Source organism: Mus caroli, unplaced genomic scaffold (assembly GCF_978045245.1).
Source record: "Mus caroli unplaced genomic scaffold, Mus_caroli_1 scaffold_7, whole genome shotgun sequence".
NCBI lineage: Eukaryota > Metazoa > Chordata > Mammalia > Rodentia > Muridae > Mus > Mus caroli.
The window spans coordinates 118203006-118225491 of NW_028227262.1; the positions used below are offsets into that span (position 1 = coordinate 118203006).

At 38.7% G+C, this 22486-nt stretch overlaps 1 protein-coding gene across 2 annotated transcripts in view; it reads right to left on the reverse strand.

Annotated features, from left to right (window-relative positions):
* Positions 1-22486, reverse strand: part of Mkln1 (muskelin 1) — a 111524-nt gene that overhangs the window by 80653 nt on the left and 8385 nt on the right. For both annotated transcript variants that reach the window (XM_021164743.2, XM_085840751.1), the window contains exons 2-4: positions 10384-10453; positions 2594-2736; positions 1202-1290 (exon numbers count right to left, since the gene is read on the reverse strand). In XM_021164743.2, the coding sequence (XP_021020402.1) occupies positions 1202-1290; positions 2594-2736; positions 10384-10453 (302 nt within the window). The remainder of the gene's footprint in view (positions 1-1201; positions 1291-2593; positions 2737-10383; positions 10454-22486) is intronic.

The window sequence follows — 22486 nt, forward strand, 5'->3', positions numbered from 1 at the left end:
GGTATACTAGATGTCTTAACGAGTACCATAGAGGTGGGGTGGGGGCTAAAGAGATGGTTCAGCAGTTAAAAGTACTTGCTGCTCTTCCAGGGGAACCAGGTTCAGTTCCCAGGACTCACACAGCAGCTCACAACCGTGCACAATTCCAATTCCATGGGATCTAATGCCCTCTTCTGACCTCCTCTTGCAGTAGGCATATAGTACATGGCACACACACATAAATGCAGGTAAACATATGGATAAAGTAATTAAAAACTAATTTAAAAAATTACTGATCACCTGAAGATGACATAGTTGTCTAACTGAAATTTTAAAAGACTTGACTGGCTAGCCAATATTTCTTTTCAACTACTAGGTAAGGTACACAGATTAGACTATAATACAAGTGCTTAAAGGATTTTAATAAATCAATGTTTTTCAATGTGTGGGACTCTGACATTAATTATTGTTCTTCATTAATAAATTTGACTTCTTTGATTCTAATTTTAATAAAATACTTCTAAAGGTGAGGCAAAAATGGAAATCCAAAGACTCAGTCCTCAACATCCCCGCCCTCATAACACTAAATCTAACAGCTCCCAGAGGAGCCTGAGAGGGATGCATTACAAGCGCCATCAGAAGCTGAAGACCTGGATGACAAATATATGCCTTCAGACAGTGTTTCTGAACTGTGGTTTGCAAATCTGAGCCACAGATGGACTAAGTCAGTTTAACCAACATTTCATGTAAAAGGTGAAACAAGAACAAAGCAAATAATCGCATTACAGTGCTTGAAAAACTCATCAGGGTTTGGTTGCAGCTGATAGCTCTAGAATAGATGACAAGCCTCCATGAATACTTAGGGTAACTAGGTAACTACACCCCACACAACTCTGTAAGAACCCTTCCAAGTGAGAAAACACTTGGAAAATAGCCTCATGAAATTAACTGTCACTTAAAAATGGATTCATAAAGCAATTGTCAGCAAACAGTTCTGTAAAGGGCCAACAGGAATCTCTTCAGCTTGCTGGGCTATGTGATCTCTTTCAACTACTCATCTCTGCCTTCGGGGCACAAAAGCAGTCAAAACCAGTGCACAAACTAACCACAAACTCATTTAAAAACTAAAACATAGGGACCTATAAAACCTCATCCATACACTACAGTCTATGAACCAAAGACATTACAAAACAGTTTTAATTCAAAAACACTAAAACCTTACCAATTTTAATGAATCGACAAGGGAACATCTGTTCATCAATTTTATGTTTCAAGGTAAATGTCTCTTTGTTATAATCATTCTTCAGGCCACTGTTGTGTGGTGGGAGAGAGAAAGAACACTGCACGTTATCACACATGATTTCATAACTCAGTAAAGACACTAACCACACTAATCCTATACTCAGATGCTAAGCTTGTGCCAGGGCTCACACTGCATATTCAAGGCAATGGAAACAAGCGGCTGAGAAGGGAGACTGGTCAGAACGGGCACCTCCACATCAACTGCAATACTATAGTTCTTAACACTATACAAAAGCAAGTGAAGAATGTTCCGCATGAACCAGAGACTGTGGCCAGCTGTGTGAAAATGTGTGGCTATCTTCAATGTATAAGTTAATCTTAAAATTTTTCAAGTAGTAGGAAAAGAATTAAAAACAAGTCAGTCATATCTAACAACTGCAACAGGCCAATATTAGAATTTGTCAAGGAATTAAATTTCTTAGATACCTTTTTATCATCCACAAATTTTCAAAGGCAATCTTGTTCTTCTGATTTAAAAGAATCTTCTTTACCCTAAATAAAAACTAACTCATATCGCCCACCTCTTATTTAATCAAGATTGATGCATGTGTTTACAGGAAAATCCCTTACCATCAGACCTCCTTATACCCTAAAATACTTGTATGACTTAAATCAGAGCATAAAACTAGTACTTATGCACTTGAAGTATTTCCTTAATGGGGTAACTATGTCACAAATACATTCCAAGTCGCCATGGCCTTGTTTCTGCTGACTGTCTGACGTTCCTCATGCTTGGGACGTTAACTGTTCTGAACTCCAGGTTATGGTGCTCTTTCCAGACTGCAAGCCATGCTGTCAGGTTTTGTCTCCAGTTACTGGCACTTCTCGTTTTGCATCTCTAACAGTAAAATCTCAGAGGACTATTTCTGGGCTAGGTAATTCACGTTTTCAGTTAGGTTTGTATTTTCCAGTAGGTACAGCTTTTGTCCTTCTACCCACAAATGAATAGTTTGTTTGTTTGGAAGTGGTGGGAACTGAATCCAGGCCTTGAGCAGTATCAGAGGTTTTCATTAAATAGAAAGTATTTCTAAAGTTATTGACAAATCAAAACTATGAGTAGAAAAAAAGAAATATTTGATTCTTTCTCCATTATTTAACAATTTTAACTAGTATCTTACAGTTTAAAAAGCACATACACACAAACAAAAACCTACCAACTTAAGTCACAGTATCAACAAAGGTACTAAGAGTAAAACCTGAAAAAGCTTCTTTACTTCCTAGGAAAAGGCACAAAGATTCAGCTATGAAGAAAGTAGACGAGCTCTGCAGTATGTCTCAAAGGCAGTCCTTTCTACGCCACAACCAAACCCACCTGGACAACAGCTCTGTCATATTTTCTTCATTCATTCCACCAAAAACTTTGAATTTCTTCAAATTGCAGACATGAGTTTTCTCATATTTTCCAAATGTAATATTCTGAACGATAGCAGGCCTTTCAAGCTTCAGAATCAAGTACTGAGGGAAAAAGACAGGAAGAAGAAATCAAATATACCCTCTGCTTAAAACAACCTTAGATGTTAGAACTTTTGACAGCTATCAGAATGATAAGAAAGCTCCATCGTAGGTGCAGGCTTAAAGACTTTTTGTTTTATTTGTTTTAAAGCTCACAGAACAATATTACAGCACCCTAGTAGTGACTGTTATGTTCTTCACTCAACAGAGGCTGCCACCTATATTCTCCTGAATGCTGAAAACATACTGAAAGAAGCCTAGTGATGTAGATTCTCATCAGTGAATGATACTGAGCACCAGTACAGACACACCAGACTAGCACTAACCAAATAGAACACGATTAAAATGAAAAAACAGAAACCACCCATTTCCACGGAAAGAAATTGGCAGATCAAAATCTCATTGCATAATTATTAATAATCAAAACTGATCAAAATTCATTTTTAGACTAAAATATTTAGATATAATTTAGATTAAAACTTGGATTAACTAGGGATTCTCAGGTAGAACATCAGAAAAACCCACCATAAAGTTTCACATGCAGATACCCAGTTTCCCAGATAGCTTGTTAAAGGGTCTATCTCTACTCAGTGAGTATTTTTAACACTTCTGTGAAAACCTAGGTGGCTGTAGCAGCATGGATTTATATCTACTCTGCTCCACTGAGCTACATTTCTGATTATGCAGTATCATGCTAGGCCCTGGCTCTATAACACACGCTGAAACCAGGTATGTTGATACCTCTCTTGCTCAGCTGCTTTCTTTCTTTCTGGGGTGTGTGTGGAGGGGAGTGGACAGACAACACACGATTAATTTGGATACTGGAATTCTTTTGTGTTTACAAATAAATTTTAAGATTGCTTTTTCTATTTCTTTTAAGGATGGTATTGGCTTTTTTCTTGGGATTCTGCTCAACCCTGTAGACTACGTTGTTAAGATACTCATGTCCACCATTCTCCTAATCCAGGGACACAGGAGGTCTTTTTATCTTCTAGTGACTTTATCAATTTCTCTCTTGAATGTTTTAATGTTTTCCATTCCTTTCACATCCCTGGATAGTCTAGACTTAGCTAAAGGATATGGGTGTGAACTGTGGTAAGACTGTTCCTCTAACTTCTTTCTCATCAGGCTGTTGGTATAAAAGACTGCTACTGACTTTGTAGCCTGCCACTTTGCTTAAAGTGTATGTCAGCTCTAAGAGTTTTGTGTAAGTTCGTAGAATCTTATACATAGAATCTTATCATCTGCAAATTGGTCCTATTTTTATGACTTGTGTTTCTCTAGTCTTGACCCTCTAGTTAAGAATCCCAGAACTATGCTGAATAACTGATGAAAACAAACATCCTTATCTGCTTTGATTTTAGTAGAAATCCTTTGAGCTCTGTCCCACTTAGTATAATGTTGGCTATAGATTTGTTATATATAGCGTTTATAATGTTGAGATATGTTCTTTCTACTCCCAGTTCCTTAGGTGTTTTGCCTGCATGCACTAAAAGTATTGCTGGTGCCAGTGAAGGCCAGAAACAGGTGATTAAACCCCCCCGGAACTAGAGTTCTAGAAGGTTTTGAATTACCATGTGGGTGCTGGGAATTGAACTCATATTCTCCATAAGTGCAGCTAACACTCTGAACCACTGAACCCTATCTTCAGCCCTCACTTCAGGATTTTTATCATGATAGCAAGTTGTATGATATCAAAAATGTTTTTATCACCCATTGTGACAATCATGTGATTATGGTCATGAGTCCATTCATATAACATATTACATTTCTTGATTTCTGAATGTTGAGCCCCTCCAGTATCTCTGGACTAAAGCCAAGCTTGATCAAATGATGACCCTTTTTATGCACTCCTATATTCAGTTTGTGAGTACATTGCTGAGAAATTTTTTTAAAGATTTATTTATTTATTTCTTATATATATGAGGTTTATTTATTGTTATATTTAGGTACACTGTAGCTGTCTTTATACGCACCAGAAGAGGGCGTCAGACCCCATTACAGGTGGTTGTGAGTCACCATGTGGTTGCTGGGATTTGAACTCAGGACCTTCAGAAGAACAGTCAGTGCTCTTAACTGCTGAGACATCTCACCAGCCCTTGCTGAGAAATTTTGCAGTTACACATATTAGGGAGATTGGTCTAATTGTGTGGTTACAGAATTTTGATATGAGTAATACTGCCTTGGTAATTAAGTTTGTGGTAATGTTCCTTTACTCCCTACTTTATGGAAGAATCTCAGAAGAATTACTTTTAGGTCTTTGGAGGTGTGGCAAAACTCACCAGGGAATCCAACAGGAACTATATTTTTCTAGTTAGAATTTTTTCATTATTATTAATTCAATCTCTTGGCTTGTTACAGAAGCGTTTAAATTATTTCACCATAAGTCTAATTTTGGTAGGTTATTTGAACCTAGAAATACATCATGCCTTTTAGATTTCCCAATGTAATAGAACACAAGTATATACATACATATGTTGGGTTTGTGACACGGTCTCACTAAGTAGCCCTGGTTGGCCTGGCACTCACTATGTAAATCAGGCTGGCCTTGGAAGCTCAGACATCTGCCAGTCTCTGCCTCCCTTAGGAGTGCTTGGTCAAAGGCATGTGTCATCACACTCAGTGAGCAGATATTTTTAATGTATTTCCACCTCTAATTTTATTAATTTATATCTTTTTGGTCATTTTGTCTAAGTTTATAGATCTTGTTTATCCTTCCAAAGAACTAGCTCTCTGTTTTAGTGATTTTTTTTTTTGGTACTACTTTTTTTTGTTTTTCATTAATTTCTACTTTAAATGTTTTATGTATTTATTTGTGTATATGAGGAAGTAGTATATACAGGATAAAAGATGGTGTTGGGTGACCTCTTCCATTATTTTCTTGTTATTCCTTTGAGGCCAGGTCACTCCCCATGGTGGGCATGGCCTAATGCTGCTTGTATTCAATGTTAATTTGGGTCCACAAAAGACATTGAGGGACCTTGCCCCCAATTGGTACTGACTGGTAAATAAAGATGCCGGAAGCCAATGGCTAGGCAGGGAAGACAGAGGTGGGATTTGAGAATTCCCTGGTTTGGGATGGGCCCGGGGATTGGGGGATCTGCCATGCCAGGAGAAGTGGAAGGGAGAAGTCATACCTGAGAAGAGTGGAGGACAGAGAGACATAACAGCCATGTGAAGGAGCCCGGAGAGTACGGCCCAGAGGGCTGTTCAGCTGGGTCCAGGGCAGCCAAGGTAGAATATAGAATTAGGTTGCTGATAACTCAGGATTATCAGTGGGAAGTAGCCCAGCTACTGCACTGTTTAAGGCATATCAAAATATAAAGGCTGTGTGTGTGTGTGTGTCTTTCATTCAGGAGCATAAACTTGGAGCCAGTAGCGAATCGCCCACAGATGGGATTTATTTAAATAATACAACTCCCTGAACCTTCTTTGTTCTTTTCTTGTTTGTTTGTTTGTTTGTTTGTTTGTTTGTTTTTCCAGCCAGGCTAGCCTTCAACAAACCCTAACAGTCCTCTTGTCCCTGGATCCTTGGAGCTGGACCATAAGTGGGTGCAGAGATCTGAACTCAGGTCTTTATGCTTACACACCAAGTACTCTTACCTACTGAGCCATGTCTCCATCTCCTTAGTCATTTCTTTTTATCTACTGATTGGGGTTTTTCTTGTTTCTTTTGTGTTGTGGTGGGTTGTTGTTGTTGTTGTTTTAAGACAATGCCTCTCTGTGTAGCCCTGGCTATCCTGGAACTCACTCTGCAGACCAGGCTGGCCTTGAACCCAGAGATCCTCCTGCCTCTGCCTCATGAGTATGAAAATTAAAGGCCTGCGCCACCATTGCCCAGCTCATTCTGTTTTTCTATGGCCCTGACCTGTAGCATTAAATGGCGAGACTTTCTCATTTCAAATGTAGGTACTAAGGGTCTCACTCTTCTCTTAGGATTGCTTTCATTCTATCTCATGGGCTTTGTTATACTGCATGTCATTTTCACTTCATTTTTAAAAGGTTTTATTTCTCTTTGATAGTATGCTGGTAAACCTCCATAAGTTTATATACATTCTATAGTCATTCTTACTGTTGGTTTGTAGTTTTTTTCTTTCCTTATGATCAAAAAGAATACAGGAAATTATTTATACTTTCCTATAATTGTTAAGGTTTCTTTTATGTCCTAAAATAAAATTTTAAACAAAGTTCTGTAGGCTGCTGAGAAGAAGGTGTATTCTGCAGTTTTAGGAGAGGATGTTCTGTAGATACTGTTAAGTCCGTTTGGTTTATAAGGTCAGAATCCAGGACCTCAAACCTGATTAAGTCAAGTCCTGATTCGCCCACCACAATTATGCTGAGGTCAAACTGTGTCTTCACACCTAGCAAAGTGTGCTTTGTGAAACTGAGTGCACCTATACTCAGTGCATTATGTTTAGATGTTTAAAATTGTACTGTCTTCTTGATGGAGATCTCTCTCTCTCTCTCTCCTTTTCTTTTTGTTTTGTTTTGTTTTGTTTGTTTTGTTTTTTGAGTTTGTAGGGTTTCTTCTTTTTCATTGGTTGAGAATTTTTTACTATATACTCTGACCATAGTCACACACCCCTACTTCTCTCAGATCCACCCTTACCCACTCAACTTTGAAATTCATGAAGCTCAGTTCATGCTGCCCATATACTCTAGGATATGTGGCCTTTTCTAGAGAAGAGTCCACCAGCCAGGAGCCACATCCTTAAAGAAAAATGACTGTTCCTTTTACAGCAACTATCAACTGTCTTAGCTAGGAGCAGGACTTCACGGCCACCTCTCATCTCCTTGTTGTTATATGGTCTGACCTGTGCCTACACAGGACTTCTGTATGCTATTATGACTGCTGTGAATTCATATGAGCAAGTACCCTGCTGTGCCCAGAAAACCCACTTTCCTTTCAATCATCTACTACCCCTGGCTCTTACAATCAATCTGTCTGTCCTCTCTTCCCAAATCATCTCTGAGCCTTGAGAGAAGGGGGTATGAAACAGATGTCCCATTAAGGGGAGCATTCCTCGGCCTCTTACTCTTTGCACCCTGACCATTGTAGATCTTTGGGTTTATCACCATTTAGTACAAAAAGTATAGATTAGTTGACAGATGTACTAATCTATAAGAAATCATTGGGAGTCAATTTAATACTATATCCACTTAGCAGAGTAATAATAATAATAATAATAATAATAATAATAATAGATTCTTTCCTAGGACCTATATCCTATCTAGCCACAGGTTCTTGACCCTGATAACAGTGCCATACCTTGGTTCCAATTTGTGAAGCATGCCTTAAATCCAATCAGGAATCTTTCTTTCTAAGAGTTACCTATCTTGCCAGGTTGTAATGGCGTATGAAGTATCTTTTGTTTCTTCAGACTAGGCTGTCTTTCTCAGTGGTGGTCATTATGCCGGAATTGTAAGGGCAGGGTAACTTGTTTTTCATGTTACCTATTGTTTTTGCATTGGGACTTATGCATCAGGAATTCAATAGTTGGTTGTCACTGCTGTTTTAGGGTCACCTTTCTTTTTTTCAATGGCACTATCTGTATTTTCTTGAAAGGACTGGGTAGCAGTATGGTTGAGGTGTCATTTTCCACTATTAAAATATTGTTCACAGTGTCAACTTCTATCCTCAGTCCTCTCCTGAGAGTAAACTATTCACTGCAACAACAGACACTGCCCAGAGGTATGCTTTCCTGACTGCTGAGCTCCATCTGGCTTCTTCCCTACTTCCCAGAAGGCTGTCTTGCAGCTGGAAACTCCTCCCTGATGGGAAGTCTTCTTCCTACCCTCTATCTGAGGACTGCTTCATCAGTACCTGGGTCTAAATCTTGTTTTCACTCTGGCTCTGGATCCAGATCAGGTTCTAGTTCTGGTTTTGGCAAGTGGGTGCCTAAGTACTAAAATGAGTTTCTGGCATTCCTGCACTGGATGAATATCTGGGCTGGTGTTCAGTCTTGGTTCAGCGAGGAGTGTGTGACGTTTAGTCATGGAGATAAGTGGTGTCGCTTTATGGGTAATGTAGGTAACCCTAATGGGTATCACACAGCCTCTGACCTCAGATCTGTGTTTCCAAGATTAATCTTAAAATAATTACTTTGAATCAAGTAAGCCATATACGTGCTGCTTTAAGGTGCTAGCTTTCATTAACCTTAAGCACACGTACAGCTTTAAATCAGGTCCCTTCCACAGTCTTCAAACCAGGAGTCAGAAACAAGTTTTACAACAAACAACCACTAATAATGTAAAACTTCTTGCTATTTATCTATACACCAAAACTGTGCCCATTCTGTCCAATAAATAAAACTAAATTGTTCATGTCCCTTGAGACTGGCCATAAGAATCTCATATTTGTGTCACAGTTACAACTAAGACACATTGATTACATGTTATCTATTTCAAAATTAAAGTAACTTTACTTAATTACAAAACGTCACATTTCTTTTACCCAAGGATTCAATAGATGGAATGCTAAATGATTCAGGGCTCTGCTTGATTCATCAAGAACAGAGAAAATATTTCACAGCTCTACTCCCAATATTTAATTTGGTGCCTTTTGAGTACTTACTAAATAACTTTTAATAAGTGAGAAAGAAATATATAAAAACATTAAATGCCTTTAAAATATAGTTAAAATTGGAAATTCACAGTAAAACATTATAATTTAAGTAATAATGTCAAAGTAAATAAAAATACAATCTTCGCTCTGCCAATATATCAGCACCATGTTTGGGTAATACATAACATTTTGAGGTGAAGTATATAGCTATCAAGTGACCCAAATAGCTACAGCAACAGACAAATAAAAAGAAAAAGAAGTGCAGAAACTAGGCTCCCATGAACTCTACTATATTGTTTGCTTACCCATCTACTTTATGACACCTTCAAGGATACAGACATTATGAATGTACCTACTACACCCTAAGCATGTAAAATTAAAGAATGATTTCTTTTAGTAGCAGCACTGCTTACCAGAAAAAAGGAGTATTTAGTTCCTGGCCATAACACCTTCTGTATATACCATCTTAACATAGCACACCAAGCCAGTGCAACAGCTTAGCAGGTAAGGGTGCATGTGAAACTCATATGATAGAAGGACAGACTCCCATAAATCATCTTTGCATCTTCACACGCACATACTCACCCACGCTCAACACATGCATACATAAGTAAACATGATTTTTAAAAGATTACAATAACAATGTAACAAACTATGTTGATTTTTCTGAAAAGGCCCCACATTCAAAGTTCAACTTACTAACATTTACAAAATGATTTGAGCATAGCAGAATGGGAGCACAACCTGGCTTAGATCAGAACAGCACTCAAGTCCTTGTCTAACATTTTATTCATTAGTTTTTTTTTTTTCAGAACAAAACAAAAACAACTTAATTTTGCATCCTTATTGATACATTAAAAATATAAATTAAAATTTAAAATTTCAATAGGAAGTAAAAGTGTCTCATCAAATCCCACATTGTTTTTACCTATAAAATAAAAATTTAATAGACCAAAAAGAAGATGTAGCTCACAATCCTGAAGACAAAAATCAACTCTCCATGGATTCTACAGAATTGATAGCAATTGAGTAAGTGCCCATCTATGCCAACTTCTAACAGTCTCCGGCGCGACATGCAGTCTTACTTGGGGAGGATAGTTGCTCTCTGAAGACCATCTGGAAGATTGATCATTTGGTTTATCCACTAAAATGTTCCTAGAATTAAAAAAAGAAAGAAAACTGAAGTGATTAAAGTCAAAAAGGGGAAATAATCCACCATTATAAAATTACTGGAACTACCACAAAGTTATACAATGTTTACGATTTGAAAGAGAATAGTATATAACCATTAAAAAAGCACAGAAAACCTCTAAATTAATGTAAGTTTTAAAAAGCATTAAAAAGAATGCTGGGCCAAGAAGGAGCCAACCTAGAGGTATGAGAGAAGCTGGAAAAGAATAGAAACAAAATAAAGGCTGTAGCAGGAGCTTAAAACAGGAAGTATAAAATAGTAACCAGAGTCCATACTGCCACCAACAATCCCAGCACAACCACAAACAAACAAACAAACACACACACACACACACACACAAACCCAAACTGTGAAACTTTAAATAAAATATATAACTAGTATACTTCCAAACACTATCAACCAAAAAATAAGCAGGGCTGGAGAGATGGCTCAGTGGTTAAAAGACCTTGTTTTTGCAGAGAACCAGTGTTCAATTCCCAGCACCCCACATGAAGGACCACAACCTTAGGAAGACAGACAGTTGTACAGAGGTTATAGGTTAACTCCTTGGGATGACATGTTATAAAAAAAAGAACTGGATCGACAGTTACTAATGAACTCACAATCAGAAAGCATGCTAGACTTGAACACAGTATCAAGCAAACACCTGTAATCTCAATACAAGGAGGCTGCACAAGAACTGGGAGACGACATCAAAGGGAAGCAGGGAGGAGGGGGAGTGGAGAGGGGAAAGGCCCCTAAAAGATCTTTTTTCCCCTAAGTTTGAATAGACAACATATTAGAACCAGACTCAGAGGTGCAGATTTTAGAATTACTAGATATGAAATGTCTTTAAATAACTATGGTTATCACTTTAAGAGTTTTAAAGAAATAAGTAGATAATACATAGGATAGATACGTAACACTGAAGAAAGAATCTGAGATTGGAAATATTCTACAGAAAAATCCCAGGCTGAAAAGAGGGGAAAAGAGAGAGTGGGGGTGTCCAAGGGCTGCAAGAAATCAAAGAGCTATGACATACGCACAGCTGCACTGAAAGAAAACAGCAACAGGAGAAACATGCAAGGCAATTCAGTGACTGAGGATTTTTGGAAGCCAGTACAATATCAAACCATCTATCCAGGAAGATAAGACAAAACCAAGAAACAAATACAACAACAACAATAATAGAAAGAAAACAAGGGAAGAAAATGTATATCTAGACTATACTGGTTAAGTTTCTCTACTGTTGTGATAAAAACTATACCAAATCCAAACAGGGGAGGGGTGAACAGCTCAGTGTCAGACTAAGAACACAAGCAAGGGCAGAGGCAAGAACCACGGAGGAAATCTGCATACCGGCTTGTTCCCCATTGCTTGCTCGGCTTATTGGCTTTTTATACAACTCAGGACCACTTGCCTATGGTGGCAATCAATCACTAATCAAGAAAATGCTCCACAGACATGTCCACAGTCCAATTTGACAGGGGCAACTCCTTAGTAAGCTGACAAAAACTAGCACATAGGCACAGTATATTCAAACAGTAGAAAACCACAGAGAAAGTCATGGGGGAAAAAAAAATCACAAAGAGTGGGGAAAAGTCCACTACAGAGAAACAAAGATTAGAATTACATTAAACGTCTCATCAAAAACTCCACAGGCAAATAAAGGAACTATTTCAAGTACTGAAAGGGGAGGGGAAAGAAATCCAATCTTGATGTGTGATTTGAAAGTAGAGAGGGAATACTCGGGGTTGGAGGTTTAAGTGGGGCAGGCATAGTGGGTGGATGGAGAAGAGACAAGCATCATCAAAACTAAGGATGTATTAAAGATCCTCCACTACTTTGTGAGCTATTAAAAAGAAGGTAAAGGTATTTGAACACAGTTCCCTGTGTGGGTGAGCAATAATTTCCTCAGAAGACATGGGTTATTAAATGAAAATCTTAGTAGCAGGAGTGGGATACTTCCTTATAAGTTATACATCAAAAATGTCCCATATGCCCCCTCAAACAATATTGCCACTGCTCTTCATGCCCACAAGAACTAGATCCACTGCTCCTCAGCACACATTCTGATTGTAGGGCATACAGAAATCCAACCAGAATTGACCTGAAAACTTCCTCACAGACAGCTAATGTTCGTAATGCTGGAAGGTGCTACACAGGCAGGTAGGCGAGACGAGTCATCAATGGGATGACCCAGCAATGAATCCTGGACATGACAATACTAACTCACCAGGTAAGAAGTGCCCACCACTTCTTACAGTGATGGAGGAGTGAAGATTATAGAATAACCGACCACTTTCTGGTTGGCTCTAAGCCCTGCCTGGCACTGTAAACCTGGTCAAAAACCCAGGGATCTGAAGGTCACAGGCCATGGGGATGGCAGTGAGGGGTGGGGCAACCCATACCAAAATGCCTTCTAGATACTGGCTTATGCCCACAGATGAGTGTTGTTCTCAACCCTGACCAGAGAAGCTGATTCTATAGGAAGCACCAATTAATTCAAAGGTTCCTAACTAGGTCAAAGTACTGAGAAAAAGTGACTGTTAAGTACTCAAGTGGGACAACTATTCCCCTTGCTGCCAAGCTCCAGCAACACAGTAAAGAAAGGGTAGAAAGAATGTACAAGTTGAAGGATGAGGTGGAAACCTGTGAAATGCAGACGCTGGGCATGGCACGGCTGCTACACTCATGAACTCACTGCAATGATGATTACCTGATTATCTGCGCAGAATCAAGCCAACATCAGTCCATATTCTAGTCGGTAGTACTACCTGGACTCAGTAAGGGTGTTGTTGTTGGTGTTGTTGGTTTTGTTTTGTTTCTTTAAAAAGGAGAAGGTATAAAGATGGGAAGAGAACATGTTGGGAGCATGTTGGCATGTTGGGGTGTGTAAGATCAATGCACACAGGTATGAAACTACCAAAGAATCAATTTCATTTTTGATTAGGGGAACTTCCCGAGATGAGTAGTGGTAAAGTAGATGCCTGACTGTTTTGATCTTGTCACATATCCTGCATACCAAGACTGAGCTCATTCAGGAAGGATAAGGAGAGTCCTCTGTCACCCTCACTCCCTTCCCTACCCTTCTGCCATGGGATGCTTCCCACAAAAGATCTTTTTCCCAGATGTTAGTTCCTGAATCTTGAATAGCTCAGCTTCTAAAACTGTAATCCAATACATTTCCTATTACAAACCACCTAATCTATGGCCCTCTGGTACAGTCAAACAAGAGAGGAATAAAATATATTCTGAAAATCAGTGTCAATACCACTCATAAGCAGTTTACTATTATTTAAAGCTAAAGTTAGATTAGTTATAAACGTATTTAACAAACTTTAGGCTAAGCAGTGTGATGGTTTGGATGAGAAAATGCCTCTACCGTCTTAGGCATTTCAGCCTGGCCCCAGTGGATGGCACTATTTGAGGTGGTTTAGGTGGTGCAGCCTTCCTGGGGAAGCATGTCACTGGAGGACGGCTGTGAGAATAAAAAGCCTTGCCTGCTTCTAGTTGCTCTCCCAGTTTCAAGCTTACAGTTCAAGGTATGAGTTTTCATCTTCCTGTCCCTGCCACCTGCTTCCAGGCAGTCCCAGCCATTGTGGACTCTAACCCTCTAGACGTGTACAAAATATCCTCTTGTATTAACAGAAGCACTAAAAAGTAAGAGAAATGCAATTAATATGTAAAAGAAAATAAAGTCACACTGGAGGCTCATTTCAAATCAGAGATAGAAAATAAAAAGATGCAAGAAATAAGTGTATGAGATGGAAAACAGTTTTATATATGGCAGATATCAATCCAATTATATCAATAATCAATTTGTATGTAAATGGCTGAAATAAACCAACTTAAAGAGAATGTTGAAATGGATGAGAAAAACAACTGCTCAAATACATCACCTATGAGAAACTCACATAAAAATAAAGGACATAGGGAGCAGGGTGGGGGGGAGGGTATAGGGGACTTTTGGGATAGCATTTGAAATGTAAATGAAGAAAATATCTAATAAAAATTTTTTTAAAAAACATGAAAAAATAAATAAATAAATAAAGGACATGTGAATGTGAAAAAACAGATGAAGATGCAGCATGTTTGAAATAGAAGGCAGACCAGCCAGATCCAAATCAGGCTTACTTAAGAAGGGAAAATCATTAGGGACAGAGGGGCATTGATGAAATGTGTCAATTCCTCAAGAAGACACAACTCTTAATGTGACTGTACCAAACAAAAAAAGTGTCAAAATACTTGAGGAAAAAATTGTCAGAATTGCAAGAAGCACTATTTTAATTGCAGATTCCCAACCTCTCACTTTCAGCAACTGACAGATTCAAGAGGCAGAAACTCAGCACACCAATGAGCTAAAAAGCACCATCAATCAACTGGATGTAACTGGCATACACAGAACACTCACCAACAGCAAAGGCATTCTCCTCAACTCACACGGGAGCACTCACTACCACAGGAAAACGTGTCAGTGACACCAACAGCTCACAGATCTCAATGGGATTAAATCAGAATCATTCATACAAGACAGTTAGAAAACTCTTAAAATAGTTAGCATATACAACACAGTTCCAAATAATACACAAATCAAGGCAGCCTCAGGGTAAACACACAAATCGAACTAGATTAATTTTTTAAAAAAAGAACGAAAACTTACGGAAACGGTGCAATACCATAAAAACAACACTTAGCAGACGTGTTAAATACATACAAGAAAATTAGGAAGATTGTAAAATCAATCACCTAAGCTTCCCCCCTAAGGAGCTAGGACAAAAAAGGAAATGTAACCATGAATATCACAAAAAATAAAAAGTAAAGCAAAAATTACAGTAGAAATCAAACTAAAAATGAGAACGAGGAAAAAGAATGAAGCCAGAGACTGAGTCCTTAAAAACAAAACAAAACAAACAAATGTAAAACAGAACTTACAGATCACCAAGCATGGAAGTTTGGGGTTTTGTGGGTTTAGCTGTCCTTTCTTTCTCAGAGTCAGGGTGCTAGACAACCTTGAGAAGGAGGCAATAGTGGCCTGGCTGGCAGCAATTAGGAAATAACAGGAGTTCCATCGCCACCAGCACAGAGTGGCTTCCATTCCTGGCTTCAATGCCTAACCTACTTCCTAGGCCCCCAGTCCCTGCCACTTCTTTCTAGCAACAGTGGAAACAGGAAAATAAGCTCCAAGGAAGGGAGGGCTCATTAGGGAGAGTATGTTGTGAGTGTGTGTGTGTGTGTGTGTGTGCCCATGTGGGTGCGTGCCTGCCTGCCTGCCTGTCTTTATGTCTAAGAGTCTGCAGAGACCAAAGAGGATATCAGATTCTCTGGAGCTGGAGTTACAAGCTCTGAGAATATCAAACGCCCTTTCTAACTATTGAGCCATCTCTCCAGCTCCCGGTTTCTATTTTTTTCAAATTAACATATAACATTTATACTCACTTATGTGACCACATTACAAATCAAATTTCTGTGCAGATATAATGACCAAACCAGAGTACTCAGAACTTCCATCCCTCAAATATCAACTCGCCTATGATTCTGGGAACTCAAATCTTCCTCTCTAGTTATTTTGAAATGTACAACTAACGGCTCTGGATTAGTTCCTCAATTTTGTAACATAAGAGAACTATAGCAACTGTATCTGCGTATTGATTATCTTACCCTCTGACTGCTTTCCCTTCCTAGCTTCTACTAAGTGCTATTGTACATCTACTATTATGTGATTAATGTCTTTAGCTTCTTCAATATGTGTCTCTCTATACTTAATTTACTTTACTTAACATAATGCCCTTAAGTTTCAGTCATACATTGGCAGGACGGCATCCTTTTTATGGTTAAACAGTATTCCTCCTAACCCCTGCTCTGTCACACACATATATTCATGGACACACATACACCACACATAAACACACACACACAATCTTTGAAAACAAAATCTGTGTGTACACACGTATGCCTGTGTATATGAATGTCATTTGTGTGTATGCCTTGGAGGCCAGAAGAGGGCACAAAAGCCCTGAGTCTGGAGTTCTAGATGAATGTGAACCACCTGTCAATCAAACTCCAGTCCTATGCAAGTGCAGCAAATGTTCTTAACCACTGAGCCATGTCTGTTCCCACATAGTTTTTAAAATCTATTCATCTGCTGATGGACATCTTGGCTGACTCTATAATTCTGGTTCCTGTGACTAGTGCTGCAATAAGCAGGGGTGTGGGTATCTCTTTGATGCAATGACTTTTATATACCCAGGAGTACGGCTGCTGGGCCATAAAGTTTTTTGAGAGGCCTCTGTACTGTTTCTATAGCAGCTACACAATGTTCTTACTTACTGACTGACTGACTTACTTTCTCATATCACTACCCACAATATACAATTATCCTTTCTCTAAATCCTAGGCAAGTTCTTACACAAAACTCACTAATCTATAAAAGCAAAAATCAGGCTCTAGAAATAATTAAAATCTTGTTCTGGTAAGGTCTCTGTTAAAAGGTAAAATGAGAAGATACAGCCTGGAAGAACCTATTTTATGTTCAAAAAATGACATCTAAAATATATAAGTACTTACAATGATTAGGCTTTTTTAAAAAAAAAAAAAGCAAACAATTCAATTAAAAAACAGGCAAGGCACGAATAAGAACTCATTGAGCATATCCAAGGGGGCAGATAAGCATATGAAAACATGTGCAACACCAATAGCCATCACAAACATCCACAACCAGCATCATTACTTGCCTATCAGAACAGCTAAAATTAAAATACAGTGATGGCTCAAAGGCTATTACCAACTCAGAGAAACTTCAGATGACAATGGCTCAATGGCTAATGACCTGAATTCAATCCCCAAGACCCACATATTAGGTGAGAACTCTTACATGTTCACACTCGCACACACAGACACACACACACTAGAGATAATGGAATACCTGTACCCTAATGTGAGTGTAAAATGGTACAGCCATTTTAGGTGTATATTATAGTTTCTTAAGTATTTTTTGTGTGATTCAGTAACTAAACTTGCCGGGCAGTGGTGCCACATGCCTTTAGTCCCAGCACTGGGAGGTAGAGGCAGGTGGATCCACAAGCTTGAGGCCATTCTGGTCAACAGAGCAAGTTCCAGGACGACTAAGGCTACACTGAAAAATCCTGTCTAGAAAACCCAAAAACCAAACCAAAAAACAACAACAACAAAAACAAACAAAAAACCCAACAACAACAACAACATAAAACTAGACTCTTAAACACTGATTCAAGGGAAATAACATTTTATATCCAAATAAAAACCTACATACAAATGTTCAAACTGGAAGCAATCCAGATGTCCTTCAATTGATAAAGACCAAACCATACTATACTTAAGGAACAGATAAACACAATAATTGCTTTTATTTGCTTGAACCAAAAACTAATAAAAATGGCTACTCAAATTAGAAGGAATAAAAGGGCTAAAGGACAGATACAAAGCCAAGCTGTACAGCTTAAACTCTGAAACCACAGGGGCTGGCAGATGGCTAAGATAAAAGTACATGTTGCTCTTGGAGAGGACCCAGATTGGGTTCCCAAGCCCCTACACAGTGCCTCACAACCATGCATAACTTCAGCTCTAGGGGATCAGAGACCCTCTTCCCACCTCCACAGACAAGCAGCACGGTACACATACATACAGGCAGGCAAAACTTTTCATTTATTTTATATATTTATATGAAATTACACGAGTCTTCAGTGAAGCCTATTGGAGACAAATCTCTAGCAGAGCAATTCTGAAGGCTTCAAATGATTTCGTCTTTGTGGTTATTCACGCCTTCATATGACCTATCTCTACCGTAGGATGGCCTAAACTTATTTCAAATAAAATACAAAGAAATGGCAATGTAGTGCCATTTTTAAACCCTAGATACATAAAAGTGATCTAGCTCTTACGGATTCTCCCTAGCTAGCTTTGGCGAAGCAGAACATGACTGAAGTTCTGTAAGAGACTTGGAGCTGAAGACCCTCCTAAATCATGCCCAAACCCTTGATAATTAAGTATCATTTAATAAATGTATTGTTTTAAGCTGTAACTTGTGGCAGACTGTTACTGAGGCAACAGATAATTAATGTGGTGTGCTCTTCTTCATTCATATTGAAATATTTAGGAGTGAAACAACTTAATTTAGGAAATATAAGAGAAATAGGTAAGTACAAAAAGAGACTGGACATTTTGGAATGCAAATAGAAGGTCACTGTAGTACAAGGAAAAATTGACTCAGCTTATTGTCACCATGGAATTGATCATGTTTCAGCCTGCAATAATTATCTCTAAGGATTCAAAGCACTCTGGGGACACAACCATGCATACATACTCCACACAAGCAAACAGAGTCACCACTGGGGAAAGCATGCCAACGACAGAAAATAGGCATTCCAATGCAGGTGACAGACTGGGAAACTCTCAGTGGTCAAAACTCAAACTGAAAAGTTGTCTCACATATATTCTGATACTAAGAATTACCCTGCTTCAACCTAAAGCAAAAAGCATTAAAAGTGGAAAAGACTTAGGAAAGGTTTACTGCTTTTAGATACACATTCATTTGTATTAGACTAAACAACAGTATATACAAAGGGTTTATAAATATTTAAGAGATCAAACTATTTCCAGTCTCCCTACAAGGTTCATTTATATGTAGATGACCTTACTAAGGTAATCAGAATCAAATTCTGACTTTATCAAATCCTCAAACTATCTTTTCTGGGCAATCATTCAATTTACTGTATTACTGGGATAGGATGCCTGACTTTTAAAATTTATTCTAATACATCTTAAAAGATGTGATACAGGGAGGAAAATGAGTTATAATGGGGATGCAGAAGTAAGGCTAACTGGAAAAAAAGGTAGCAACCAGACAGAGTCCAGGAAAGGGGAGTGAGGGGGAACAAATGTAAAGAAAAGAATAATGACACACATGCATGCAGAAACCAAAATGAAACACATAACAGTATATGCTAACCTAAAACACAGACACTTTTTCTGGTTTATCAACTTTATGCCATCCCTTTCCAAAAGTCCATCAACTCTTAAACTGCTCACACTGTGTAAGAATAGAGAAAATCCTTGAGAACAGACTCATGTAGAATTGTCAACACCAGGACTGGACCAGAATACCTCCTTGTTCAGTGTCCTATCACACTGCACTTCCCACTGTACCTCTCCTTCATTCCAGAGCCGACGTCCTCCCTCAGTGGAGCCCATTAACTTAACCTGTACTGAGAGAGAGGCCAAGCAAATTTACACCAAACCCAAGCTACTCACTCACTGAAAACACACTCTCCTAACAGTATCTTTGACCAAGACCAAAGTCCTATCACACATATTGGAAAGTATTATTCAGTGTTAGTCCTCAGAAATACTCCAAAGTATTCACAAGCATGTTACAAACTATATTAACTATTCTTATCTTAAAACTGTTTAAATTTTCAATACCATATACTAAACTTTAACACAGGGGAGTCCACCAACCATAAAACCTTCTTGTCTGACTTTTGTGATAGGTTTCAAGTAAAATTTCAAGAGCTAGACTTATCTGTTATCTTCTAAAGCATTTTTACTTATAATTAGTATGTATTTATGTATATGCATGCATGATGGAGAAACATGATGTGCCATAACTTGTGTGTGCAGGTCAGAGGACAACTGTGGGGAGCCAGTCCTCTCCTTTCATGGGTTCTTTGGATCAAACACAGGTCATGGGCTTGTGTAGCAAGTACTTTTACCCACTGAGCCATCCATCTCACCCACCCCTGTATACAGTATCTCCACAAATGTTTCCGAACCAAGTCATTGAATAATATGCTATTAAAGTCATTCTACAGATCTGTTCATGTAAAATTAAATGAGTCACAACTAGATCATATTCACAGGGTTGGCAGAGCTACTTCACTGTGTTGGGGCTGAGAACTAACAGCCTGAAGATGAGGTATCAGGCTAGAAGGCAACAGAGCACATTTCAGACTCAAGGTCCCTCAGACATTAGTATACCCTTCCCAGCACACAGAGAGGCTTTCTGCCATATCCACAAGCTTCCTATCCTGACTGGACCTGCCAAAGGGGAACACAATCGCCTTCAGTCTCTCACTGAAATCTCACTAATTAGAGATTAAATTCTTATCACAGGGACAAAGACTGAATTCTGTCTATATACCTAGCCACACTTTTTCCAAACACCACTTATCTTCTATTTCAATCCCATAAAGAATAATTTACAAACCACTGTCATCTGTTCTGTAGGCCCAGCAGACATACTACAAGCCACAGTATGTTCTCCAAGCCCATTGAGTTCCACTAAAAAGCATTACTAATTTCCTAAAATGAATGACACTCTCCCATTTCCTTCTCCTTTATAGAAAAGGAGTACATATATGATGCTGGGGTAGTAAATACACAATGGTTTTCCCCCAAGATTTGACTTTTCCCTTTTGCATATTAATAAAATAGTGAGCCTCTTTTCCAATTAGTTTATTGCAACAACCCTTTAAAGACAGGCAAGTAATTTCCTTATGCATCTAAAATGTTCATGATTTCTGCATCAATCACTCAGAGGGTCATATTCATGTTATAGATAATGTACATAAATTAGGGGGCTTTACTTATTTTCAAATTACATAGAATGTGAGCAATTCAGAGATAACTTTGAAGTCATAACCAGCATCCTTGTTCAACTTTCAGACAGCTGAGTCATCAGTCTTTCTACCAGCAAACAAAATAATCGTTTAAGGACTAGAAAGATGGCTCGGAGACTAAAACGTGCTTGCTGCTTTTCCTGCACTCATGTCTGGTGACATACGACTCCCTGCAACTCCAGCTCCTAAGGATCTGAGGCCCACGTCCGTGTTCTAACAGTGCCAGCACATAGGTGTCACACATTCATGAACACACAGAGGCATACATAAAAATACAACTTTAAATAAGAACAGTTCAAGGCATATATGCTAGGATGGTGCTAACAAGCTGGCCAATATTTTAAGATACCCAAGACTAAGACAGCCCAGTGACTTATAGCACCTGTTCATGACATATATTCTTGCCTGCCCCTTCTCAGTAAGGCAACTCCTGGCACCTCCTCTCCAGTAGGTAACTTATGGACAGGCACATTATGATAGAAAGAATTCTTTAAAAGCCAGCTTAGACTGACATTGGGATCAAGTACAGCCACTGCCAACCTATCCTTATGACAGGTGTCAGGAAAAACTCCTGTTTACCGTCTTGCACACTCAAGATAAGACATCCATAAGCTTACAATTAAGGGATATCTATAGCACAATTATATGCAGATCAACCAAATTTACACAGCAGCTCAGTTTGCCAATCTGGGTAAGAATTCATTCCCTAGAGGCTGTCTCCTCCCTCTACCTACATTCAAGAAAAGAACTCCCAGAAAAGAACTCCCAGCTCTTGAGTCCCAGGCTTGCTTGATCCTGCTTCCATTCTGTGGAGTGCACTCTACGCTCTTACTCTCACTTCTAATAAATGTATACTTTTACCTCTCCCTTTTCATGTCCTGTTCAATTCTCTGTCCGAGACATAAAGACCTAAAACCCTCTGGTAAAAATCTTAGTTTCCCGAGACTGCCATCTTCATAGTTCGGCATTCTTTTCTGCAATGTTCTTATACTTGTTGTGACCCTCCTTTCTCTATATAAATAGAGTGCAAAATCAAAGTAAGAGCTTACTAATGCTACTCTAACTGAACTCTAAACTTAGCCTTTAGTATCTTCAACTCAGCCACTCTACTGAACAACGATGACTACAGGGTGAGGTCAGATACTCTCACCCCTTACCTTAAACAGGCCCGAGAATTAACCACAAGTCAATGCCCTATACTTTGTGGTAAAGATAGCCAGAAATCTGAAAAGCTCTAATTGCAACTCAAATGCTATAATATAGGAAGAAAATATTTTTTTAAATCTGTCTTTAAATTTATCATCCAGAGTATTACAGCCTGTTGAAAATCAAGATTTCATTCAACAAATGCCAAAGACCTAG